The following is a 27375-nucleotide window of genomic DNA, read 5'->3' on the forward strand; positions in this document are numbered from 1 at the left end:
ACCTCGTATCTCCAAGTTTCAAATTTGTATGTTTTTTTCACAAAATAAAGCCCTGCTTCATCGTACAAGGCCGTCACACAAAAGTAGTGAAAACAGCAGATCTACAAGCTGTTTTCACTAGTTTAAATCATTTTTTAAATGAAAAATGCTAAACAAACAGTTTTGGACATACAGTACAAGGTTTTCACCCGACAACGACGATATGAGAGAGAGGGAGAGAAAGAGAGAGAGAGAGAGAGAGAGAGAGAGAGAGAGAGAGAGAGAGAGAGAGACACTCCTATTGAAACTGTTCTCTGCGGAATCTCTTTTCGCTCTCACTCTCTCGTTTGTGGGGCCGCAGCCTCACCAACGGGCCACTTGGCTTGTGTAGTCCTCGGTGGTGGTAATTAATTCGCCGTGATTTCCTTTCCTATCCCCTACGTCGTTCCCACCTCTGTTCCCATCCGCTCTGCGTCTGGGGAGCCAGGACCTGCCCTGCTCTCTTTGCTCCCGGAGCCAGCGGCGCTCCTCGCGCCTCTTCAAGCGCACCTCCTGGTGCTCCCGCTGGCGGGTGAACTGAAAGCGCTGCAGGAACAGGTCCTTGGCGTACTCGTACAGCTGCACGTCCAGGAAGTTGAGCTCCTCGATGCGCTTGCGCACCGGCTCGCTGAGGTCCACGTTGGCGGCGCGCGTGCTGTTGATCTGCGTGAACGCGGCGATGAAGCGAAGGCTGAACGTCCGCTCAAACAGATACTGCGTCTTGCGCTGGAACTCGGTCAGGCCGTAGAAGGCCATGTTCTTCAGGTTGCTCATGGCGCTGCTCAGCAGGATGTGGTCGCGCTCGCTCTCGTTCATGGACGACAGGTTGTAGCAGCCGACCAGGCTGAGGTCGGCAAGCATGCGGACCTGCCGGTTGTTGGCCAGGTTGGACGGGCAATTCATGAACTCCGTCAGGGTGACACCCGACCAGTCGTCGCCGCTGTAGCAGGTGGGCAGCTCATCCTGGGTGGGCGAGCGTCCATCACACATGTGGAGGGAGGTCTTCCATGTGGCTCCGCGCTGCACATGCTTCCACTCACTCAGGTAGCGGGAGACCGGGTCGCGCAGCATGGTGATGTAGTAGAAGTTCCTGCAGCCAAAAACAAACACAGTCAGAGAGCTGTGAGCACATCAACATCACAGAGGGTTGCCCCGCATTGTACTGACAGATGGTGACTTTTCTGACTACGCCGCTCACACTTCAAGGTTGAATGCTAATTGGCAAACAGAAAGTTTCAGTAATGAGCTTATCAGAGAGAGCTTTTTATCCAGAGCACCAGGGAGTGCAGGATGAGTCACTTAAAAAAGTGCACTTAGAAGTCAATTTCTACCACTTTTTCTAGTCACATGTTCAAATACTGGATTCTGATTGGCTAAATTCCGGAGGTTATGGCAGAACAACCGCCGCAGTTGTGTGAGGACGAGATCAATGCGCCTCAGTGTACATCCGGGGACTTCAGGAGGTAGTCGGAACACCTTTCCCCCAACCAACATATGACGGTCGTAGCGGTCCTATGTTTACTAACGTGCGTACGACGTCGCCGATTTATTTGGATCCAATGCAATCCGCCAACTTTAAAGCCCCTTTTCTCTGAACCTATGCCTTTCTGGAAGCGAACAGCCTCTATTTACGGCCGGAACGGTCCTTCTAACTGACGTTAGCTTAGCTGTATGCTAGACATCTTTCTCTGCATGGAGTTGGCGTCATCTGGTGGTGAGTAGAAGATGTTGTTTGTGGAACTATTTGCTGTCGTCGCGGAAGTTTTATAGGCAATAATGATTGTAACTTAATATCCTTGCAAGTTACAACTATGTGTTTTCTTTCATGTATACGGAAAAAAGTGGTAGAAAAGCTATTTACCACTCGGGGTCGGACATTATGCTCTGATAATGTCCTGTGTGAGGGTCACCCCCTCACACAGGACATTATCAGAGCATAATGTCCTCTCACTCGGGGTAAATTGCTTACTTTCATTCCTAGTGCAGTACCTGCCTGTATGAATACAGGAAAACTCAACCTAAAAGAAACTCCACCTCATTCGCGTGACCGCGTGTTTCCCAACGAGTCGTGGCCTTAAGCTAGATGCAGAATAGACCAAAATCTAATCTTTGCTTCTGGGGGTCCCTGGAAGAAAATATTTTGCGATAGGGGTCCATCCGTGGAACAAAATATTTTGAGATGGGGGTCCGCGGCCAAAAACACATTTTGGGGGTCCTTAACCACTGATAGGCACATTCTACAAAATGTCTTCTAAATCCTAACAGTTTTCTGGAAAAAAAACCTATGTTGCTATCAGTGTTTCTCAAACGTTGTCATGTCAAGGACCCCCAGAATGATATGTATTTGGCCACGGACCGGTCTTGCGAATGAGGTTGAGTTTCTTTTAGGTTGAGTTTTCCTGTTACCTGCCTGTATTTCCTTTTCAGGAAAAGGCCATGCCAGATGACCATTGGGTACGACGACCATCAATAAAACTGACCCACCTATAGTAAGTGAAGCTCCCAGGAGGAGACCATTTCTATGCGTGGCTACTCTTTCGTTTGTTTGATTAAATTCCTGCCTCAAATTCTACTCATCATTTGTCAGCCAATCCTACCAAAGCCTTTAAGAGGATAAAATGTATTCCATTGGCATTTGGTGGCGAGGAGCTGTTAAATGAGTGATATTCTTTTTCATACACACCACTGACTCTCCTCCAGACAGTGACTATCTCCTCAATCCTTGTAAGCCTAAGGACAGGCACTGAACATGGAAGACAAACGAGGAAGCTTTACTTAGATTCATCAGCATTCTGTAGAGCCAACATAAGGACATTCAAAGTAGAGGACACTACTGAGCCTCATTGGTTGAAGGAGGATTACAGAATCTGCCCTGAAATACATACAGCATTACTGCTTGACAATGTTAACACAGAACACCTTCAAAGCAGATGAACTGGACGTTCTGGACGTTCGCTCAAAACATCCTAAACAGCACTATGAGAATACGTTAACTCAACCGTATCAGTTTAAAAGCCGCGATGGCGCGATCCTGGGGATCAATTTTCTTTTGAGCACACTCGCGACACGGCTGTCCATTAACCGAGAATGTCACATCTGCCCTTCATGGCAAGGCAGAGGACCTCCAAGGAGATCGATCTATCACTCTCCTGAACCACGGCTATGTCAAAACAACCTCAGATGGAGAGCAGGGAGATGGGACAGGTGTTGGCCAAGCAGGCCTCCCCTAAGGTGACGTCCTCCTCAGAGTGCCAGGTGAATATTTAATGGGAGCGGCAATACGCTGTGACCCCCGAGAACAGACTGGCCGGATAAAGTGGAGCGCGCCGCTGAGGCTTCACACTGACTCCAAAGCTGCTCCACGCTTCAGTTCCTTCAACGACAAACATAACATACACCCGTCAAATCCTGAGTGTTCATCTGATCATTTTCTGTGCACTCTCAGGCAGGGACGTGCAGAGAATGTTAGAGGCAGGTGCTGAAATTTCTAAAAGGGCCTTTTTGGTGGAAATATTGAAAATAGCAGACCTCCAAGCACACAACACGTCGCGCTGCAACGCGTTGTGAGCTTGGAGATCGGCTATTTTCGGTGAGTGATACCACATTGAACTAAGCATAATCAAGTATGGAGATATGGCGTAACGGCATGGATTTCTACACAGAGTCGGCAGTTCTTTCAACATAAGATGCTGCATTCAAGTTCAGGAGAGTTTGGACAAGGCAGTTCTCTTGAATGCTGCCTTCATGTATGGCATGGAAAGAAGGCATTTGCATTTCTTTCAAAACTGCATCCATGGTCTGGGGCACCTTTTACAGATGGATAAAAGGACAGGGACTCAAGCCCCCTTTGATGTCTAAGTGTGCACGTGCCTGCTCTCAGAGTTAAATTAACACAGAGGATTTTCACTGTGTAATCCACACATGCACTCACACCCAGGAATGGAAACAGGTTGCATGCACAGGGCAAATGTCTGAGCACACGAACAATCGCACATGTCTCACAGGCTGTAATGCTTGATTTATACTCTACTCCAGATAGACAGACAGACAGATAGATAGATAGTGATAGATCAAATTATCTAATTTCAGTAATACTGTATACTTTGGTGGAGCCAGGTCATCTAATTTTCATTCAAAGTTGTCTACTACCAAAAATTGCATTTCCTCCCTGCCAAGGCAGAGACCATTTTGTAGACTCAAGTTAAATTCACAGTACACTGTGTATGTTTTAAAAAACCCACAAACCATGACAGCCTCAATATATCAGCCAAGTGCAAAGAAAAAAGAAAAAGAAAACCGGCAATTTTGTCCGGTTCATCAAACCACAAAATGACTCAAAAGAAATATATATATATAAGATTTACAGTTAAGTTAATTTGGGGATAATATCTCAAACCCTTTAAAGCGCCATAGGAATAATCCTCTCCAGACAAGTGTGTAATGCAATATGAGTCAGGCAAGGCGCTGTGATTAGAACGCTGTTGGCAGCAGCTGTATTCTGGCACTTCCTGTTGGAGTGGGCAGGCAGACACATCCTCATTAGACTGTCTCTGGGACACAAACACATGCAGCAAGTGTTGTCTGTACGCACTCAACAGCCCAAAGGTCAGCTGTGTGCACCATCAGTGTCACAACACATCAGTGTCTGCGGAGACGTCTTGGTGAGCTTCTCCCTTCTGAAGCCTCCGAGTTTATACTTCGCCGTACTATGATGTCACATGCCTGGAAATAGCCAGACTACAAGGCTCACAATGTGAGGTGAGACATACATAGAAAGCGTAACGTTGTTTGCCGGGTGGAAACCTTGTATGTCCAGAACCGTTCCTTTTTGAGCGGTGGTCACAACGCTCCTATACGTGGCCGTGTGTGTGGGTCTGTCTGTCTGTCTGTTTGTCTGTCTGTCTGTCTGTCTGTCTGTCTCCGGGTATGTATAGCCTGCAGTAACCTTTTCTGACCACACATGTTAAGGGAGGGGCGCTGTTGCACACACACACACACACACACACACACACACACACACACACACACATACACACACACACACGCACACACACACACACACACTCACACTCACACACACACACACACACACACACACACACACACACACACACACACACACACACACACACACCACCGCTCAGTTCACACGAGTGTGATTTTTTTATTTATCATTTAAAAATGATTTAGAATAGTGAAAATAGCTGATCTACAAGAACACAACGCCTACAAGTTTTGTGCTTGTACCGGTAGATCAGCTATTTTCACTAGTTTTGTGTGACAGTGTTGTATGATGAAGCAGGGCTTTACGTAGTTTATGAAGTAAGCATACACATTTGAAACTTGGAGATACGAGGTTTCTGCCCGACAGTGACAATGTCATGTTCATTAATGTTCGTGATTGTAAAAAGCACTGTGATAAGCAGCTGTAATCTTAAGATTTTTCCATACAGTAAATGGCTGTCCAGAATGATAACAATAAACATAACTATAATGGTAATAATGTACACTCATGAACAATAACCTTCACTACACGTGTACATACCGGTAAGTGATGTGTTGAATGCGATGCCCTGGAAATTTGATTGGCTGTCACAATTCTATGGTCCATATAATCGCTTTTAAAACGATAGCTACAGCTATCATTTTTCATGTGGACAGCCATTAACACTGTGACAGAGACAAATCCTTCAGGCAAGAGTTCCCAACCTTTGTAATGTTTAAGTTAGTGGCCCTGTTCAACTTTGGTTAAATATGGATCAATAATGGATGTGAGATATACTGAATCTCACTCGGCCCCAGAATGCTCATCTCTGAAGCAGTAGAAACAAGCAGCGCAACTCAAATGGAGCATAGGCTAAATAGGGTTGATTAAGAGATGAGCTGGGGGAGGAATAAAAATGGGGGGGGGGGGGGGGGATGAAAATGAAGAGAGGTGACATAGAGGACCAAGCAGATAGGAATAACTGCTGTATAACTGATGTGGTTAAGATTAAAAAAAAAAAAACTCAGCTATCATATTTTATTATGTCTATACGGACAGACATTCCGTAAATAAATAGTTACATGTTGCAGGAAGGACAAAAGTCACTTTGACAAAATGGAACCGCACCACAGGAAGTTACAGCAGACAGGAGCCCACACCTTCAGGCTCCACCCTGCCCCCTCCAATAACACCACACGGACAGACACTTCTGACAGACCGTAAACCACTATTCATCCTCGCCTAGTGTCAGCGCAACAGCCAACTGGCGTTTAATTGCCTGTAATTAACCTCAATGACATGATTTCAGCCTGCTGCCCCTCCATGATTGCATGCTACTAAAAAGGACATTGTACTTTTAGCCTCAGCACATGCCTTTGGGAGTGGAGAAGCTGACTTCTCTTATCAAGCAGATCAAGTGTAGGAGTTGGATATTGTAGCCTGTGCTTGAAGGTGCACAAGACATCAGTGGGAAGTGAAACAATAACCATTGCTCTGAGTTTTAAGGACAACTAGCGGGAGCGACAATGATCTTGTATTGTGCCCAAATATAGAACACATATGGGAAAATTCACATTCTACAACTCTGACACAAAAATGTGACACCATCCATTAAAAGATGTAAATCACTGTTTTCTTTCAAAAATAGCCTGAAAAACCATCTATCAGGAGTCCACAGTGTCCAGCCACGCACCGTTGTACTAATGAAACATAACTCCGGCCACTCACTGTTGTACTAATGAAACATAACTCCGGCCACTCACTGTTGTACTAAAGAAACATAACTCCGGCCACTCACTGTTGTACTAATGAAACATAACTCCGGCCACTCACTGTTGTACTAATGAAACATAACTCCGGCCACTCACTGTTGTACTAATGAAACATAACTCCGGCCACGCACCGTTGTACTAATGAAACATAACTCCGGCCACGCACCGTTGTACTAAAGAAACATAGTGCGCCACTTGGTCAAAGGTCATCCTAACAGGGACAGACAGACAGAAAAAGCGAAACATTGGGAGGCGGTTCTCGCCGCTCCAAAAAAGAACAATAAGGCATGCACATCCCACTCACTAAAATTCTGACCTGCTGGGCTGAGGTCAGAATCCATAAGAAAAACAAGGTCTGCACACTGGATCATGCTCCAAAGGTTTAACATTTATTTTTGGTTCCTTTACACCATGGAAATGACGTTTCGAGCCTCACAGCTCTTCATCAGACCACATCAACACATCACATCAACCCAGATGATTTTGGGCAAATTTGCCAAAAGCTTATATACAAAAATCTTGCATCACAACGAGTTGGGAGCTTGTAGTCCAGCAATATACTTGCGGTCCAGTAAATATACTAGGATGTGAGCAACTCTTTCCCTTCTTTATTATGAACTGCAGGAGAGCTGGAGAAATAAACATGCCGATTCATAACAAAACTGTAATGCTACCATTTAGCTAGACCCAGCACAACAGCCAATATTACATTTATACAGTAGATGACAGGTAAATCTAAATGTATACTTTGTCGAGCGACACCACAAAGTATAAGAGTGCAGTGGGGACACAATAAGAAATGCTACACCTGAGGAAATTCTCTTTCTGCAATCCTGCACCTCACTTGACTCTTGACCTTTTCCCTCACTCTGCCCCTCTACTATGTTCTACTGCATGCCAGTACTCCCTGGGGACCCACAACCTTTCCTTAAAGGTTGTCAGATAAATCTCACTGGTGATTTCACTCGTCAATCTTCCACTCCGACTGCCGTGTTCATCTCTGCCTATGTTGTGCATCACCAACCTTTTGCTTGAGGCGCTAGATATGAACAGCTTTCTCTTCATTCTTTGTTTCCAAGAGACTAACCTGCTGATGTTGGAAGATGTTCATAATGATCAGAGTTGGTGAATTATAGATAGAAATAACAAATGTAAAGAAGCCAAACAAACAATTGTATTGAAATAAAATTTGAGGGTTCTTCTGAAAGCTGCAAGGGTGTCAGACAGTTTTATCATGATTACACAGGTGCTCATTAATTTAAGGCCAAATTGGCTCCAGGCAATGTCCTTTTTGAGCAATATAGCCTATGGTTAATTTCAAAAGCATTTGTGGGGACATGTTTTAACTGTCTAATTAAAAATATCCAGCATGTTTGGCGTTATTTCAAAAAGCTCTCATGACAAACAGTAATGTCTCTCTCTGATCCCTGTGCCAAAATGTGGGGACCTCTCAAAACTAACAAACTAACTACAGTGCCATCAATCTAATACCCTAATACCAGGGTTATTAATGTTGTCCCATGAGCCCTTGCGTGAAAGTGGGCATCACTTCCTGTTCCCCTTAGCTGTTTCATTCTGACTGGTTGCTGTGCTACTGTCACACCTGAATCTCTGCAAGCTGATTACATGGTGTTTGTTTAGTGATTTGAATCAGCTGTGTAGAGGAAGTGAAGCACACACACACACACACACACACACACACACACACACACACACATTTTGTCTGTTCTTTGTCAATAGCTCATACATGAGCCTAACGTTTTGGGTGGATATTAAATCTTATCTCCCTAAAGTGAAGAAAGCGGTTGCATGGAGGGCTTTAGGGTTTAGAATGGCACGGCCAGTGGTAGTCCAACCTCACCCGATACTGTGTCATGCTCAGCTTCTTCTCTGTGACTGTCGAGTCTGTGGTCCTATAGGGTTGTGAATGCCGGACTCAGAAGCCTGGCCTGCAGACCCTGGATGGGACAGCTGCATGTAGTACTATAAACATGCTAAAAACAAGCATTACCAAGCATCTAAATGGGGGGCTACCAAGAGGGAGTGAGAAGATTGCAGCCAGGAGAATGAGGCTGGCCAGTCACTGCCACAGACAACGGGAGCTCCCAGCCAGCAAGCTTGAGCTACGGGAGCCAACACACAGGCATCAATCACAAGGGCATCCCTACCTACGTAGACGTACTAAAGAAAAACACGGGGACGGGAAGTACTGGAGAGCTGGACAGATGTAGGTAGGATCAACATGACTGGAGACGTCGCTGGAGAGCTAGCCCGAGGACGACCTAGAGACAGCTTATTTATTGCATTATTTACCAATAATGCAATCAATAATGACACAATTACTGTGGAATCTTCAGTAATTTACTGTGTAAATGTAAACCAAGACTAATATCTGTAGATGCACAAACAACCAAGAAGATGCTTCACTTTTTATTTAAGGCTGCGATGTAGTTCCAAAAGTCTGATGAAGAATATAGTTGGCACAGAGTGTGAACTCCACTGTGAGTGTCTCGTGAGATGTACCGTATGTGTACAATAACCTTACCAAAGGCAGGTTTTGCAAATCTTCACCTTTAATGCCCCATACTGAATTTATAATAAAAAGTGAACTTGCCCCATCCCCTCAACACACACACACACACACACACACACACACACACACACACACACACACACTCATTCAAACAGTCAGAGGGTTGGAGACAACGTGCCCACAACTCAGGCATGAGCTCCACATCAGAGTAGCAGATCATGTTAGGCCTTAGCATTCAACAGCGGGACATTATGTGGATAAGGGTGCGCCGGTGGTGCTGCCCCGGGCAAAACTACAACAGCTCTTTGAGAGACTGCCTGAGCATCTCTGTCTCGTGCAAAAAAACAGTACCACATTCACATTCCAAACAGTGTACACATGCCAAAGTACATAGTGGAAAGAGAATTGCTCAAGAACAGTATGGTGGTCGGCACCGTTGCTGTTGTACCCTACTGCAGTGGTTCTCAAACCTTTTCCTGTAAATAGCTTTTTCATCCACGGCACCCCTGAATTATAGCACCTTACATCTATATCATATTACAGTACATAAATATGTAAATCATTTCCCTTAAGGTAAAGTATGTCAGGAAGAAAACTTGAGACAATATCCGTTTCCATAATAGGATACTTATACGAACCGCAGCATCCCTATTCTCTAGGCTGGAGGGTCTAAGTGGTTAAACTGAAATTGATGAATTCCAAATATCATCAAAGTATTCTGTGGCACCCCTGGACATACGTCATGGCACCCTAGGGTACCACGGTACCCACTTTGAGAACCACTACCCTACTGGCTCACCTGCCAGGAGTAATGTGTAGTGTCCTACTCCTCCAACCCAACACTCCGGCTGACAGGTGCCGCCCAGCCCATAAGAGTATGTGCAGTGACCAATATCACCTTCACCAATCTTAGATGCTCAACAAAGCCGGGTGCAGAGAGAGAGAGAAAACCAGGTGCTCACCGGAGAATAAGAATAGTAAAAACAAGTCTAATGGTGATCTTGGATCGACGGGATCAAGTCATCAAAAAGAAAAAAGTGATCCTGGCACTCAAGTTTAAAAAGGAGGAACAAGTACTTTATTTCATTGTATTAAAAAGCCGACATGTTTCGACCAGAAACTGGTCATCATCAGGGCATGTACTTTGAGTACATGCCCTGATGATGACCAGGGCTTTTTAATACAATGAAATAAAGTACTCGAACCCCTACACGCTGTGCACGGTACCACTCTCAGAGGTAAATTGAAACCCAGGATGTTGGAAGTGTAGACACTGAGCTATTGTGGAACACTGTATTAATCTTAGTGGTCTAGAATATACGGCTGAATACAAATTGACTTGGCTGTTGTTGTTGCAATCTCGGCCATTGGCAGGGGGTTTAAAATCTCATCAAAGAAAGGTTTGTGGAGGACAAACCGTCCCTGCCTTCCCATCGGCATCTCGTTAACACATGGGACGAGTCCTGGGGGAGGGATCTGTTCCTCAGCGGGTGTGACAGCACAATGCAGTCGGTCCACCTGTGGAACTGCACAAGAAAGTACCGTACCTTGCTGGAGTTTCTGGGAGCGAAGGCCAGAGAACTGTGCTATAGTGCATTGTGTCCTGCCAGGAGACTCTCCCTGAAGATTGTCTGGCGGGATTCCAAGGTTTAATTTCAGCATCAATGCGGCCCTGTAGCCCAGGGTGAAGCACTATAAATACTACACCCTTGCTCCTATACAGGCAATACAGTAAAGTTCTGCTGCTAATAAATTATTCTCTGTTCTGAACACACAAGGCACATTGCTTTCTGGAACAGTAGGGCATTAAGGTTGAATGTCAAAAGCGTGGTGTGAATGTAATTATGGGGTACAATGAGGGAAATAATTGCATAGCAGCACTATCAGTCAGGACGAAGGAGTTTCTCAAATGTTGTGTTTAAGGCTAAATATTATGTTTAAGGACTCTAGCAGCAGCCATGACATTGTTCCCCCAATCCCGCAATGAACAACAAGTAGAAAGCAAGGATCTCCTGAGAAATAAATAAATAATTTTACCCAATATCATTCTTTTTTTCCCCCCACGTTTATTGTAACGCAATTATCTAATGTAATGCAATCCTGGGCGATACTCTACACGCTACTCTCTGCCAACCCGGGGAGAGCAACGGACTGACCTCATGCTTCCTTCTATGCATGAGCCCAAGCTGCTTCTTTTCACCTGACAGGGAGTTTCCCCGGCTGGATGTAGCGCGTGGAAGGAAGACATTATTCAGTATAGTATATAGAGACCAGGATTACTGCATGTTTTTTGTGAGGGTACCTACCTACCCTTGGAGACACGGGGAGAACATGAAAACTCCACACAGAGTTTTCCCAACTGCACCTATGGTATGCAATGTCATAATGATGACGCGGAGAAGAGAACAGGCCCCCAGCGCCCACAACGTCTCCAGCGGGAATCGAACCCAGGACCTTCTAGCTGTGATGCGGCAGCACTATACCGACTGCGCCACCGTGCCCCCTCCCCACTATCATTCTGTGATCAATTTCAGCCTGTAGCTTTCTTATTCCTGTCTGATCTTATTTATTTAATGCTATTTACAATAACATAACTACATAAGGCATAATTACAAAAAATACATTACATTCTTTGCTCTTTATTACATTTTGTGAAAATAGACAGCAAAAATGCCTTTACATTTTGTAAAGACTATCAAAGTATTAAATGAGTTTGGAATGTTTATATTTAGAAGCATGTATAATAACATGTAGTCCACAGCCTTGACCTGTCTGGTGTCTACTCTTACTGACTGATTCCATAACTGATAAGAAATGTAAACTGTATGATACTTAGATTTAGTTCCACCTGTCACCGTGAACAGTGTCACACATTGGCTGCTCTGTGTTTCATTTATTTCAAGGCTCTCTTTTGCTGACAGTGTGCAAGACAGATGTACCGTCACTACCCTTTACAGTAGGTCTCAAACTAGATAGAAACGTTGCTTTACCAATATAGATTTCTTTCCTCTTTTTTTTAGGCGAAAGAAATATTATTATCTGCAATGATTTATTGCTTAGCATCTCTAGGAGAGGCCCTAGATGGTTTCAAGATTCTAATGCTGCTACAGTAGCTGGGAAACAGTAGTGAAACCCTTTGTCAATGGCTGGTCAATGTTTATACCACTAGTACAACTATTAATAAGTAAATAACGATATTTTGTAGGCCAGCTAGCAAACAACTGTTTCTCTGATAGCTTGATAGTTTTCCCAACAGTTACAAACACAGTGGTCAATGTTGGTACTAAGGGAGCTAAATTCAAAAGAAGCGAGATGATCTTAGCACATTCAGCCATAAGTAAACAACTGATGGGTGTACTGTATATCTGAACACACTCTGTTATGACTGTGGTTGTTGTCACAGATTTTGAAGTGTCAGCAAATATGTAGTGTACATTTTTGGCAAGACTTTGACTGTTACTTGGAAGCAGCTCTTTTATGAATCTAGTAATTAGGCCCGGACCAGGCACCTAAGCTCTGAAGTAGCTTGACAGTGCATTTTGGGTTCGAGTCCCATTCCACTATAAATAAAGGCAGAAAAGCCCCCAAAAGCATTGATGTTCGGCTGTTATTTTATTTATTATCTTTTTTTTTGTCAATTAATTGTTATACTACAGTGTCACACTAAAGTAGCCAAAATAGTCGTTCTGCAAGCTCACAACACATCGCGGTGCGTTGCGTTGTGAGCTTGTAGATGTGCAATTTTTGCTGTTTTTGGAAGTAATTCTTGACATACTGTACACCACCCGACAGCGATGATAACCTGTACTGTATGTAGGCGACGTGTAACGTAAAGTTTGTTCCCGGCAGAAATCTGCGTGTCATCCATTACTTTGACAAATTTTCTTTTCTTGCAGAGCCCTGTCACTTGGTCATTTGTGCGCCTCCTAATGCTATAGCCCATGGCCTGCACTGTGCCAAGGAACATTTAGCTGTCTACTTGACATTCATAGTCTGTAAGGCTTTCATTTGCACAAAAATCACTGCGTATGAAAGCAATTTAGCTCTCTCATTAAAAAGACATAAATGCCTCAGAACTTAATGGCATCTCACTGTGAAAGAGTGAGCCTTCAGAGTTTTGGGATTACATCTTAAGAATGTTGCACTTACAAAACTGTGAGGACTATGTTTATCTGGTTGTTGCCTCGTTTCCACAATTTAACAATGATTTACAGTAAAGTTCTGCAAGAGCCATTTAGATCTAGACATTTAGCAAAAGGTGACGTGCTTCAGCACATCTTACAATGTTTCTGTCTTTCTATTGTCTGTGCTTGTGGTAGTGTAATTAGAGTAACTCTGCCTTGGGGAAATTCCCTTTTGGAAGAGTGGTAGATGTTTCCTGGGTTTTAAGTGAGATCTTACCAACTTGGTTCGCTGGAATTGAAGCCTATTTCCGGGCTCTCCTTCAGCCTGCTGTTCCTATTAATGGCCTAGCAGAAGTTGCTATTTTACCTGGTGTCAATACAATATAATCTCAATGGGAGTCAATGAGGTTTTGGCACAAACCTTACACTTGATTTTATTACCATAGTAAAACTTTTCACACTATCAACACTATGTTTTCAAGACTTTTTTAAATCATCCCGACCCCAATAACATTCATTTCCATTCGCATTTCGGACAGGAAATAGACCGGATATAGAAAGATGGCGGATTTGAAATTGCTGAAAAATAGGCTTCATTGCGGTCTGCAGAAACCAATTCAATTCATTTTACGGTCTATGATTTGAATCCAGGTTGTTGTTTCTTGGCTATAGTGACATTTCCTATCACAATTGTTTCAAGCAAGATCATCTGAAGAGAAAACGTCATCATGATAAAAAACAGAGATGAAGATAATTAAGTAACAGTGAGTTTAACCACAGCAGAAACTGTCATTTCATGTTCATGGGGAGACAAATTTGATTAAGAGTACCAAACTGCCAAGGTTCCCCAAGCGCACAAAAATCATTAACTAGATATGGAATTTGTCTCATCCTGATTACTGCATCTTTTACCGCTAATAAGGAGATGTTACAGTTGCGCTACGCGCTTGACTAACCTTGCACAGCCAAAAGCAATGGTTGATGCAAACGGCTTGACACTGCCGTTTCATACACTATGGGCGGAGATGCTTAAATGACTTTTCTAAGTAATGACTTCCTCCATCCCCGCGGTCTTTAATTTCAGCCGCCATGAAAAGTGACATTGATATCACCGGTGGTAAGGTTATTGAGACTGATGAGAGCCCCCGTTTATCAGACCACTTTATGAACTGCAGTGTTATGTATCCTCCATCACCAAAAAGAGCAATAAAGCAATAAAGAACATCACAATATGCTGCGATGTAAAGACACAAATGGTGTGTGCTCAGAGAACGGCGATATAGTGCATTAATTTTCAATCGCTCGCACAGTATGTTCGGTGAGTGTGTTCAGTGTGGAATTACATGGCATGCTCTACACGCAGAAACTATGTCTCTGGAGGGGGGAGATGCCCTTGGTCTGTGAGAGCGAGGACGCTGCTCCTGTGCACAGCCTGCAAGGTCTCTGCGGTGCATCTGTACATCTCAGTGCTGTCCCTCCTCTCTCAGACAGGATGAGAATGAGGCTGGGAGACATGCATTATTTGTAACCGATATCGTTCCTTAATGGCGTCTGCGCTCCCCCTGGCAGCCCATAATGGACCGTTTTCGAGGTTCTCGGCATCTTGCTCGGCTTTTTGATGGTGACGGAATGGGGACAGAGGGTGTCACCTGGGAAGAAACAAGAAGAACGATGGGGCCTTTCATTTACTTGTCAGGAAGCTGGCATTGCCTGCACTTGACATGGTGGGCATACGAAAGTGCTTGTACTAGCGGTGGTGGATAACAACAAGGAGAAATACTGCCCTTCAACACGGACATATTTCATATTTACCCTCTGTTGTGGGGACCCGGGCTGAAGGAAAAATGCCATTCATTTGACATTCAATAAGGGACAAATATGATTGTTAACCCATTTAGAACGGGTACACATTTTGTGTTTCATTATTTTATGCTTTAACTATTGAAAAATGGCAGATATACAAGCTCACAGCGCGGCACCGAGTGCCGCGCTGCGAGCTTGTAGATCTGCTATTTTTGAATAATCGTGAAAATTTGAATTTTGACCCGATTCTATAAGTGTCTTTTGAATCCTTCTAAGATTTTTGGAGAAAACCTATGTTTCTATGTCAGCAATCTGGCCAGCCATCGTCGACGAAAAGGTCCTTTTCACTTCAACTGGAGCTCAGTTAGTCTGTTCTTGAGAGACTACTATGTCAGTGGTGCTCAAACCTTTTCATGTGAAGGACCCCCAAAATGATATTTATTTGGCCACGGAGCCCCATTTCAAAATATCTAGTTCCAGGGACCACCCAGAAGCAAAATTTGAGTTACAAACGTTCGCTTTAAAAGATACACATATTCAAAGATTTGCACACATTTTCACAACTTTTTCAAAAATAGCAGATCTACAAGCTCGCAACTGAGTGCCGCGCTTTGAGCTTGTATATCTGCTATTTTTCACCGGTTAAAGCATTCAATAATTTCTAGGCCTAAATGTGGGTTAATAACGTTATGTGGGAGTGTGGAAATATAACTTATGTCAGCAATCCTGAAAACCCTCGGTGCTGCAGGTGAACAGCCTGAAAACCTTTGTCTGTATTTCGTCTTATACCACGACACTGGGGATTAATAGTCCACGTACATCACATTTACTCTACAACACTGCTAATGAGAACAGAACAGCGTACTGAATCATAATGTACTTCTAATTCATGGAAGCAGTCTGGTTTGTAATTAGTGACACACCTGGCTGACAAAAATACACCACTGTAGCTGAATAACAACCATGGAAGAATTCTATTATGTAATACTGTATTCCGTATTTGTGGCCATTATGGAGATTTCTAAAGTTACTTGAAGCTGGATAATGCACAAGTGAGCAAGCCGGTTTATGACAAAATAACAACACATTATTCTATCATAAGTTACCTTACTTATATTGTTAAAGGACTACTTCACCCATTTTCAACCTATCTTCATATAAATGGTCCTCACCGTCACCAATACTCATTATAATTAATGTGGTTCCATTTCTGTCTCAGAGGAGGGCTGTGGGCAGTTCAGAAACCCGCCTACCAGTGACATCATCGATGGGGAATACACTGAACGTTTTGTATTCCTGGATTGTTAGCAGCATGCTATAATGCAGGGGTCTTCAACGTTTTCAGGCCAAGGACCCCTTAGCTGAGAGGGATATAAAGCAGGGACCCCCACTACATATTGTAGGCTATAAAATTGTGTTGCAGATTTTCACAGATTTCATATCCACAACTTTCCAACGTCCCATCGTGCATTGCGCAGAAGGTGTGCGCCATCTTCCGGCGTCGCAGCCGAGTGTGATCTACAAGCTCACAACGGTTGCATCTGCGACACGACGTGAGCTTGTATGTCAGCTGTTCTCTGGAAGTGCCACAGATAATGCTACAGTAAATTCTCGCGGAAACAGGTGGATATGGATTCATATCAGACTTTTTTGACAGTTCGATTTGTGATTTGTGTTTTTCAGACATTTAACCATGCACTTAACCTCTACACCAAAACTATTTGCCAAAAATAGCCGATCTACAAGCTCTCAACGCCTCGCAGCGTGAGGCGTTAAGAGCTTGTAGATCTGCTATTTTTGGATAAAGTTCTCCTCAAAATAGGGATGCGAGGGTTCAAGTTGTTCATTTAAAAGAATTATCCTATCACACAAAGATTTTGGCGGCCCCCCTGTAGTAACACTAAGGACCCCCTAGGGGCCCCGGACCTCCTGTGATAAGATGTCGTACACAGTGGTTCACAGAACAGTGACAGTGGTTCACAGAACAGTGAGCCTGAGCTAAGACACAAGAAACCACTTAATGGATGGTGACAGCTAAGCAGTGACATTTGCTGGCTGAACACTGTGAGTGTCTAGTGATGGAGTACATGTTTAAACGAAATGCATATGCTGTTATAAATCAAACAGATTTAGCCGATATAGCCCGCATCAAAACCTTTAAGGTTTAGCTAAATCAGAAACCATCGATAAACAGCACAGTGTGCAACGCACTCAAGCAATGAGACAGTTTTTTTGCATCTAGGACGCAAGGAGAGGAGGAGAAACATTCCACACGCTATGTCCTTAGAAGTGCAGTTCATTCAGCCAAATGACAGTACAGAGTCAACAGAGAGGTACCAACAGCTGCAGTCTATTGTCTCTAAATGACTGGTGTCCCATAGCCCTCACCCCCATAGTGGGCAAATGCTTTGAGAAGCGTGTCAAAGAGCTGATCAATAGCAGGTTGCACAACGTATCCACAGACGATGCCACAACACTGCACACACTGCCCTCTCCTACCTGGAGAAGAGGAAGTCCATATGTGAGAATGCTGTTTATATTTATACAGCTTGGCGTTCAACACCAAATTCCCCTCCAGACCCAACGCTGAGGTCAGGAAGCTAGGAATCAACCCCTCTGCCCCCCTGACCTCAACACGGGAGTCCTCCAGGAGTGCTTTCTGAGTTCCTGTAATCTACTACCTATACATTGCAGATGGTTGTGCGTAGGGCTGTCACAATTATTACATAATCGTCTAATCGTGATTATTTGACATTATCACAATTATTTTGTCATAATCGTCAAAATCGTGAATGTTGAAAAATGTCAGAAATAGTGGAAATAGCCGATCTACAAAGAGCTTGTAGATCGGCTATTTCCACTATCAATGTTATTTTTTAAGTAGTAAGTCGTCAACTATGTCAGTAATGTATTTGTGTGTTTAGGTTATGTATCATATCTGCCATATGCAACTTCAAAGCCTAAAAGCCAAACAGAAATGTAATTATCAACGACAAAAACACAATTAAATCGTTAATCGCCAATTATTTGAATGACAATTAATCGTCATGTAAAATGTCATATCATGACAGCCCTACTGTAGTTGTGCGGACAACTGAGTACGTCAGCTTCCCTTCACCCAGGACATCTACAATGGTCACTCTATCAGCTGAGCAAAGCTCACAGCCAGGCTTATCAAAGTGCCTAGCCATCCCAACCACGGACTGTTTCAGATACCACCGGGTGGCAGAAGATTGTTACATACTTTTTATTGATTTTATGAACAAAGTGAGGGAAAGAAATTAGAAAATTGTTGTTTTTACCCTAGAAAATATTTGTACTTTTGTGCATAAAATGCGCAAATGTATTACATACTACTATACATAATGTGCACATTTCTGAATGAAATACACTGTGAGGCCTCAACCTTTCTATGTTCTCTACAGTCCCATAAACCAACTCAACTCTTGCCACTGAGGGCCGGCGTGCAAGAAACAAAGTGTAGAAATCATTACCATAGGCCACAACGTATGTATACGCCGTACACATCGGAATGATGAATGCACCGTTTAGCTCTGGAGCTAACGACTTGGAATGCAGGCGGGGGCACCTATCGTCAGTCTAATCGGAATGTCCGTGTATCTCTAACGAGATCTGTCGTCTCATTTCAGCACCTGGGACAGCACCTGCGTGACCCCCTCTGTTTGTCAAGCAGCAGAGAACAGAGCTCTTTAAGTGGAAAGCCAGCCAGTGTTAACATAATCGAACTGCAATTAAGCTAAGCCTTAATATCTCATCCCTTAATGGAATAATAGGGTATGGGGGTCCGACGCATAAATGCGTCTCTAGTTATGTATAAATAATGTAGACTTTCATGTGGGAGATAAGAGGTAAGTGTTTCCGTGAAAATGTAACGGGTGGCGCAGAAATACCTGTTATGCCGGGGTGAGTGGTGTACTGTAGGCGGGACAGGAAATGTTTGTCATTCTACAGCAAAACTCACTGATCGATAGGGTTGGGATCCTTCAGGATTTTAACGATTCCGGTTCCTTAACGATTCCCTCTTAACGGTCCGATTCCCTAACAGTTCCCTTTAAAGGAGTAGTTCACCCCCCAAATGACTTTTTTTCCTATTGATTACTCATGCCATGGAGACTTGAGTTCAATAATATTGTTTTGTATTTGTTGCATTCCTAAGACAAAAAATGTGTTAGGAAGGAGGTATGGCTACGGAAATCAGTATAATGGGGTACTCCAGCCAAAAGAGATTGAGAACATAGGGGGTTCCAAATGGTTCCTTATACAGGTCTGAGAGTGTACAAATTGGTTCCATTTGTACACCCTCAGAGTTATGTTGGCCCTTGAAATGTAAAAGTTTGAGAGCCACTGGTATTGTAATTGTAAAGCAGACATGAAGTCCATATACCAGCTCTGACAGTGTGATAAAACCGGTTCCAGAAACGGTTCTAAATGTAATGGAACCGTTCCTGCTTCCTCAATGTTGGATCCGGTTCCTGCTGCTCCTCCGGTTTCCGGATCCCAACCCTATAGTGATCCTCTGCATCTTCTAATACAGTGGTTCTCAAAGTAGATTTTCTAGGTTCCTTTATGGGGTCTAAATTGACCCTTAAAAGTCTGTAACTTTGACAGTGAACAAATTTGGTTCCATTTGTACACTGTCAAAGTTAAGGGGAGACCCTCTAATGTGACGGCACAATTACAATTACCAAAGACGGTGAAAGTCCTACCGCCTAATTATGCTGTCGTTTCCATGACTATAACAAAGAGGCCAAGAGGCCTGGGTGGAGGAGGAGGAGGTGGAGACAAGGCGTGTACTCGTGCAGTCCCTGAATTAATGATAATGCCAGCAGAGATACAAGTACACGGGTTGACAGGGGAAACCACAATGCACTTCACATCGTGTAACACCCAGCGAGTGGAGGACTCTGCAGAAGCTTTACAGCAGTGGTTCTCAACCTGTGGGTCGGGACCCCACATAATCGAATCTAACTATAAATTAGGCAAATCTACGTCTGTGTGTAAGTAGGAGATGTCTGCGCGCTTCAGCCAGCAGTTGTTGGTAGAAGGACTCGTTGGTGCTCAACAAGGACAAACTATATCAAAAAGACATATTACCTAGCTGGGCACTTCAAAAAAGACTACCCAAATAAAAAAGATGGAGCACTCAACTGGTCTGCACGTTCATTTATTAGAGCGACAGGGTGACTGACGTTTCGACGTGTAGTCTTCCTCAGAGTCGTGTGTGTGTCTGTCTGTCTGCGCTTACGTACGTCATCAACTGGTGCGACCTGATATCTACTATTACATTTTTCTTAGAGCCGCATCCCACTTCCACGCCCATTTCGCCTCCACTTCAACTCATAGCTAGAGCAGATGTCGGTAGAGCAGATGTCGGTAGAGAGTATAAAACCGCCCATAACTCTATCATTGGCCCCCCGTTGCCATGGTGACCGCCGTCCATTGGCTCGTATTCCCAGCTATGGGACCGGCGGATCCAATTTCAACCGAGGGGGGCGTACCCAGAACACACACACACACACACACACACACACACACACACACACACACACACACACACACAAAAATAGCTAATAGTTAGCTCACAACTTTCCACTTTTCTCTTTCACCTCAATCGCAGTAACATCCGTATACACCACGTCATCGCATCACCAATACGTTTTATTTATTATTATTATTATTATTTTTTTCTCAAACATTTTTTTTTCTCTAAAATTTTTTTTTTGAGAAAAAATTTTTTTTTCTAAAAAAAAATTTTTTTCTCAAAAAATTTTTTTCTCAAAAAACTTTTTTTTTCTCAAAAAACTTTTTTTTTCTCAAAAAATTTTTTTTCTCTAAATTTTTTTTTAAATTTTTTTTTCTCAAAAAATTTTTTTTTCTCAATTTTTTTTCTCAAAAAACTTTTTTTTTCTCAAAACATTTTTTTTCTCTAAATTTTTTTTTCTCAAAAAATTTTTTTTTCTCAATTTTTTTTTCTCAAAAAACATTTTTTTCTCAAAAAACATTTTTTTCTCAAAAAAACCATCACATCGTGGCCACCCTGTACCTCAGGGATTTGTTTTCGACGAATATTTACTCCTATAGACGCAACAGACGACCTAGAGGGGAGGCCGGCGTAGCCGGCCGACCTTCTAGTAAAGAACAAGACACGCTGGCGCATAAGTAGGCCATACAGTCTGTGTGTCTGTGTTTATGTCCGTAGCCAATCACGGGCCACGGGCCACGGGCCATGGACCCGTAGCCAAAAAGAAAGGGGTAAAGGGTGATGTAATATCATAATATCAAGGCATATACAGTATATATAGATGGGCATAAATGGGCTTTATGTCCAATAAGCTTGAGGATTGGTGGATTGGTGTGCTTCACATGACATTTCGGACAACCAGACTATAAATGGGCCAAAGGTCTGTGTGTCTGTCTGTCTGTCTGTCTGTCTACGCTTACGTCATCCAATGGGAAAACCCTTGAAATAACACAGTGATGTCATCAACTGGGCGTGTCCCCAGATGACAGTGAAAAAAAAGGACCATTACTGCATCAAAAGTAATAAGACTCCCTAAATTGGGAGATAAGCGACCGTCAGGTCGCATACACAAACTTTAAAAGACAATGGTAGCCAAGACTTATACTCGTGCCGGTCCAAAACATATTTTTCAAACATACAGTATTTTCGGTGCACCATATGGCGCACAACCAAGTTTAAATCAGGCATTACATTGCTCTGCAACGTTCAATGGCTAAACTTAATCATTCCCAACAAACTCCCATTCGTAACTGTAATCCTTCCAAGCCATCATTATACAGTAAGGCTTTTCGGTTGCTGCAACTATTTTTACCCTCATGCTTATTACCATCATCATCAGTAGTGTATCCGCACTGTCAGTTTTAGATACAAAGATTAGTCCTGCCACCACAGCCTACACCACCACCCAAATTCAAAAAGATATACTGTATGATAATAAATAGATCTCAAGAGGTCTTCGCGTGACCGTCCTCCATATGATGCACATGGGGACTAAGGGGAAGTTAAGGATTCAGTGTATAAAGAAATGACACTGGTATCTAAACACTGTATTGACAGGAGAAAATGGTGAAATGAGCAGGGGCACTGGGGCACTGTGGGGCAGTGTGGGCGAGCCTCAGGTCATGTCATTCTTCAGAGGGGCATAAGGCCAAATTGAGGGGGCACAACAGACATGGCAATCATGAAAAAAACTCTGTGGGTATAGTTGTATTATTATTACATTAACTTCTTAAAATTTGGACTGAAACAACAGACCAAACAACCATATACTGTATAACCGCGTATCCACATCAAGTCACTTTTTGACCAATGCGGCCCCCACTCCAAAATGAGTTGACACCCCTGACTTAAACCCTATACTTGGTTGGTCCCTAGGGAAGCTTCCTTATCAAAACATGTGACTTCCATAGGGAATGAATTGAACGGAACCTTACCCCTCGCCTCCCCCCAGGTTTTTGATAAATGATAAAACCTACATGTGTGTCGGCGGCCTCAGGGCTCTATGCTGGTTACTTTTCTGTTTTCGTTGTGCATTATCTTCGCTGAAAATATGGGGCGCCCGGCCGCCCGCTGGTCTACTGCTCCGGGCGCATTATACCACTTAGGCATTGCCACATACTGTAGGCATGGCGGCGTCGCCGGTTCGACTCCCGATCCGGACGACAAAAAAAAAAAAAGACAATCTACAAGTGAGCTTGTAAATCGTCTATTTTCTGCAAGTTTTCCCCAAAATAAAGAGGCTGACTGAGATTGTTGTCTAAATTTTGCAGGCCCGTTTTGAGTAAAAACGAAATGCATCACATTCATAAACGCAGCGTCCGATTGCTGTGAAACATTGCAATTGCCCACAATAACCTACCTACCCTGGCTCTACTTCATTCTCTGAAATAGACATTCAACCCAGTCATCAGTCTCCCATACCACAAAAACCGAAATACTACCAACCTCAACACACACATGATTTATCACATTCCTCTTGGGACAGGAAGTGTGATAAAAGCCTTAGAAGACATTAGCATGTGTGCTATCTATCTATAATGTACATCAGTGGTCTGCATTTATAACTAATAAAATTCAGCACCTCTCTGTACTTCTGCATTAGTACTGTTGTCTACTCCATCCTTTAACGACTTTCATAACCTGAAGAGCTTTGATTAGCCGGCAGTTAGGCTATGCCAAGTTATAATGAATATATTTAATCAAGAACAATGCAGCTTACAGTATATTGATCTCATAACCACTTGATTTTAAGAGACTACGTACCCTGCAGCGCTATGAAAGTACTGCACTTTATTTGATTTCCTCGGTCTCACAGACTCCTACAAGTAGATCTTGAGATTGCTTAAATAATTATTACTTATATGCAATTATCGCAAATAATAAAGTATGCACGATTATGAGTCATAAAACGTCCAATTTAAAGAAATACTTTCATTTAATCCTTACAAATGATAGAAATGTGCATAATTATGATCCAATAAAACTTGATGATTTCCTTTAATGCACATTTCTAATGAAATTACTTCTCTGCCAATTGAACTGCATTGTGGGCCATGTCGAGGCCATTGAGGGGAAATTGATGTGGCTCATTTCCCAGTGCTCAGAGGTCTCACACTGACTTGGCTGTACTTTTCACATGGCTCCCCCTGTTATCCCACAAGGCCAGTTTACATATCCTTACAGCTATCCAATCAGACCTAAGTAATGAATGCAGTTGTACTGATATCTGAACATAGTCCAGATGACGCTCCCAAACAATTTAGGCATTGGGGACTGGCATTGTTTAACGCCTCGCACTGCGAGGCGTTGTGTGCTTGTAGATCTGCTGTTTTCACTACTTTTGTGCAACGGCCTTGTATGATGAAGCAGGGCTTTGCTTTGCGAAAAGATTTATACATTTGAAACTTGGAGATACAAGGTTTCTGCCTGACAGTGACGATTTACTTTGTTGGCCGCCCAGCCCCCAAAATGGAACGAAGGCCAACATTTTATTTTTACATTTTTCCTACTGGCCGGCCTGGACCGGCCGGGAATGAACCGGCCGTTCGAGTTGTCCCGCCTTTCCCAATGGCCAGCACGTCCCTGATTGTTAATTTCGTCGACTAAAACTATGATGAAAGAATGTTCATCGACTACCTTTTTTCAATGATGAAAACTAAATAAAACTAAAATAAACCTAAGCTATGATGACTAAAACTAGACTAAAAGGTTAGGGAGGGACAAGTGGAGAACAGAACCAGTTTATGTTTGGTCGTGCGCAGGTGTTGCGCTCTGAAAATAGCCGATTTACAAGTCTTTGTGAGCTTGTAGATCGGCTATTTTCAGCATGCAACCAAGTTTAAAATCGGGCATTACGATGTACATTTTTTGTCAACAAAATAAACTGTAGATTTAGTAGACTAATATCATATGATAGTTAGTCGACTAAAACTAGACTAAAACTAAAACATTTCAGATGACTAAAATATGACTAAATTATTTTTTTATTCAAAAGACTATAACCAAAACTATATCAAAATTTGCTAGAAAAGTTTGCTGTCAAAGTGAACATGATGTACCCTGAAAAGGGGAGATGTTTAGAAATGACGCTAGACACAGTGTTGCTTCTCTGTCAGCAGTCAGTAGAATAGCAACATGCCCGCGTGCAGTCTATGGCTCCCCCTGCAGGCAAGACCAATCGATAACCAACACCATGAGTCTGCACTAGTTGAAACTAGTAGATGACAGATCCACAGATCTCTTTTATTTCTGTTCACCTTTTAACTTGTTCACTTGTTTACATTCATTTACTGTCACCAAACGTTTTTAAATGTATATTTATGAACCATTATGAACTGTGACCTATTTATTAAATGAATTGTCATGTCAACGGATCACCATTATATCACTCTATCACACACTCCCCTGCAACATTAGATGTCGTCCCGACATCACATTTATGGTCAAATTCACAACCTGATATGTGTATCAAACAGTCCAAAACCTATTCTAGTATCCCTGCATAAAGAAGGGTTGGTACATCTGGAATGGGTTAGGCCATATTCCCATGACTTGAACTGCTCTATATTGAGGTTGATACTGATAAAACACTTCATTGGCATTTGCTGTGCTATAACATGCTGGGGTACCAAGTTGGTCATACGTAAAGATTCTAGGAGCATGTATTTCTCTCCTTGGCCTGTTATGCACATGTTCCCCCTCATCTTCGCTTGAACTTGGACCTGGGGATACAGGATTTTCATACTGGGCTTGTTCACATGGTTGTACATCATCGATCTGATCTTCCTCTTCCATCAGCACATAGTCATCCTGTGTCTCAGACTCATCTGTGTTCGTCACAGGCCTTTCTCCAACCATTGGCTCATCAACACTGTCTTGGTCACCATCCTCCTGAGTGTCACTGTCAACATGCTCAGTCACTCTTTCTCCATTGGGCACTTGAGACGGCACGACTGGCTCATAATAAAACCCCCATTCACCTTCATCACATTCCTCTTCCTGGCTTGTGTTTCCTGCAACTGTTTGTGTCTTTCTTTCCTTTTTCTTAGGTGCTGCTTCTGGCTGGACTTCCAACGGTAAGTGATCACATGGTAGCAACAAGTTGCGATGCAAAATTCTCACTCTTCCTTTTCCCTGCTCAGGCTTGACTTCGTAGACTGGGATGTCTTTTGCAACCTGCCGAATTACAACATGGATGTGCTCTTCCCAATGATTGCGAAGCTTTCCAGTGCCTCCTCTTGGTGTCAGGTTTCTGACCAAGACACGGTCACCGGGATGCAACATTGAACTTCTTACTTTTGCATCATAGTGTCTTTTACTTCTGTCTGTTGACGTCTTAGCATTCTCTTGCACAATTTCATATGCTTCCTGCATTTCTCTTTTCCATTTTTCCATGTACGTCCGATGATCCGCTGTCCCTGTCTCAGAGGTAAGGCCAAACAGGAGGTCAATGGGTAACCTTGGGGACCTTCCGAATAGGAGGTAAAATGGGGAGAAACCTGTGACCTCGCATCGTGTGCAGTTGTATGCATAGATTAACTTGTTCAGGGATTCTTTCCAGTTTGTCTTCTGCTTATCGGTAAGTGTCTTTAGCATTTGCAGCAATGTTCGATTAAAGCGTTCGACTTGCCCGTTTCCCTGTGGGTGATAGGGTGTCGTTCGCGATCCTGCTACACCACAGTTCTTTTTCAGCTGGGCAAAGAGCTGATTCTCAAATTCTCCACCTTGGTCATGGTGGATACGTGCCGGCATCCCAAACTTCAGGGCATAGTCGTTGAATATTCGATCAGCAACTGTTTTGGCAGACTTGTTGGTGGTGGCATAAGCCTGTGCAAAACGAGTAAAGTGATCAATAATCACCAATATATATTCGTAACCGCCGTTACATTTGTCCAAGTGGAGGAAGTCTATCGACACAAGTTCAAACGGCTGCGTGGTGACAATATTGGTAAGAGGTGCCCGTGTTTCTCTGCATGGTCTCTTTTGTTTCAGGCATGTGCAAGCTCTAGTCACATAATGTTCAATTTCCTTTTGCATGTAGGGCCAAAAGAATCTGTCTCTGATCAGTGATGTTGTTCGATCAATGCCTTGGTGGCCCATGTCATCATGCAACTCTTTCAGTACAGTGGCCTTATACTTCTCAGGTAATACAAGCTGTGTTTTGTTTGATGTTCTTCTGTGGAGAAGGCCATCGTCATCAATATGAAGTCTTTCCCATTCACGCAGTAGACACTTGCTTTGCTTACTGAGGGCATTCATTTCATGTCCCAGTGGCTTGCGGTCCCTCAATTTGCACTGCATTATTGGGCCAATACTGTCATCGTCTATTTGCGCTTGCTGAATCTTTTTAATTGGCAATGGTTTGAGCGTATCCTCACTCAGAATTGTACAGTGAAGATCGGCAAGCATCGGGCAGACCCACGGTGAGTTGGAGTCTTGAATCTCAACTGCTTGGTTTGTTGCTGCCACACAATCTGATGTCAACTCTTCCGTACACTGCTCCATCAGTTTCTCAATATTCACAGGCATTCTTGACAGACTGTCAGCATCGACATTTTCTTTCCCTGGACGATATCGAATGGTAAAATGAAAGTCAGCGA

The 27375-nt window shown here is 43.2% G+C and overlaps 1 protein-coding gene across 1 annotated transcript in view; it reads right to left on the reverse strand.

The window, feature by feature from the left end:
* Positions 1-342: 342 nt before the first annotated feature.
* hs6st3b (heparan sulfate 6-O-sulfotransferase 3b) overlaps positions 343-27375 on the reverse strand; it is a gene marked incomplete at both ends in the record, with an annotated part of 94021 nt that continues 66988 nt past the window's right edge. The window contains one exon of the mRNA XM_080753696.1: positions 343-1108. Coding sequence (XP_080609822.1) covers positions 343-1108 — 766 coding nt within the window. The remainder of the gene's footprint in view (positions 1109-27375) is intronic.

Source organism: Nannobrachium achirus, assembly GCF_963921795.1.
Source record: "Nannobrachium achirus genome assembly, chromosome: 22".
Taxonomy (NCBI): Eukaryota; Metazoa; Chordata; class Actinopteri; order Myctophiformes; family Myctophidae; genus Nannobrachium; species Nannobrachium achirus.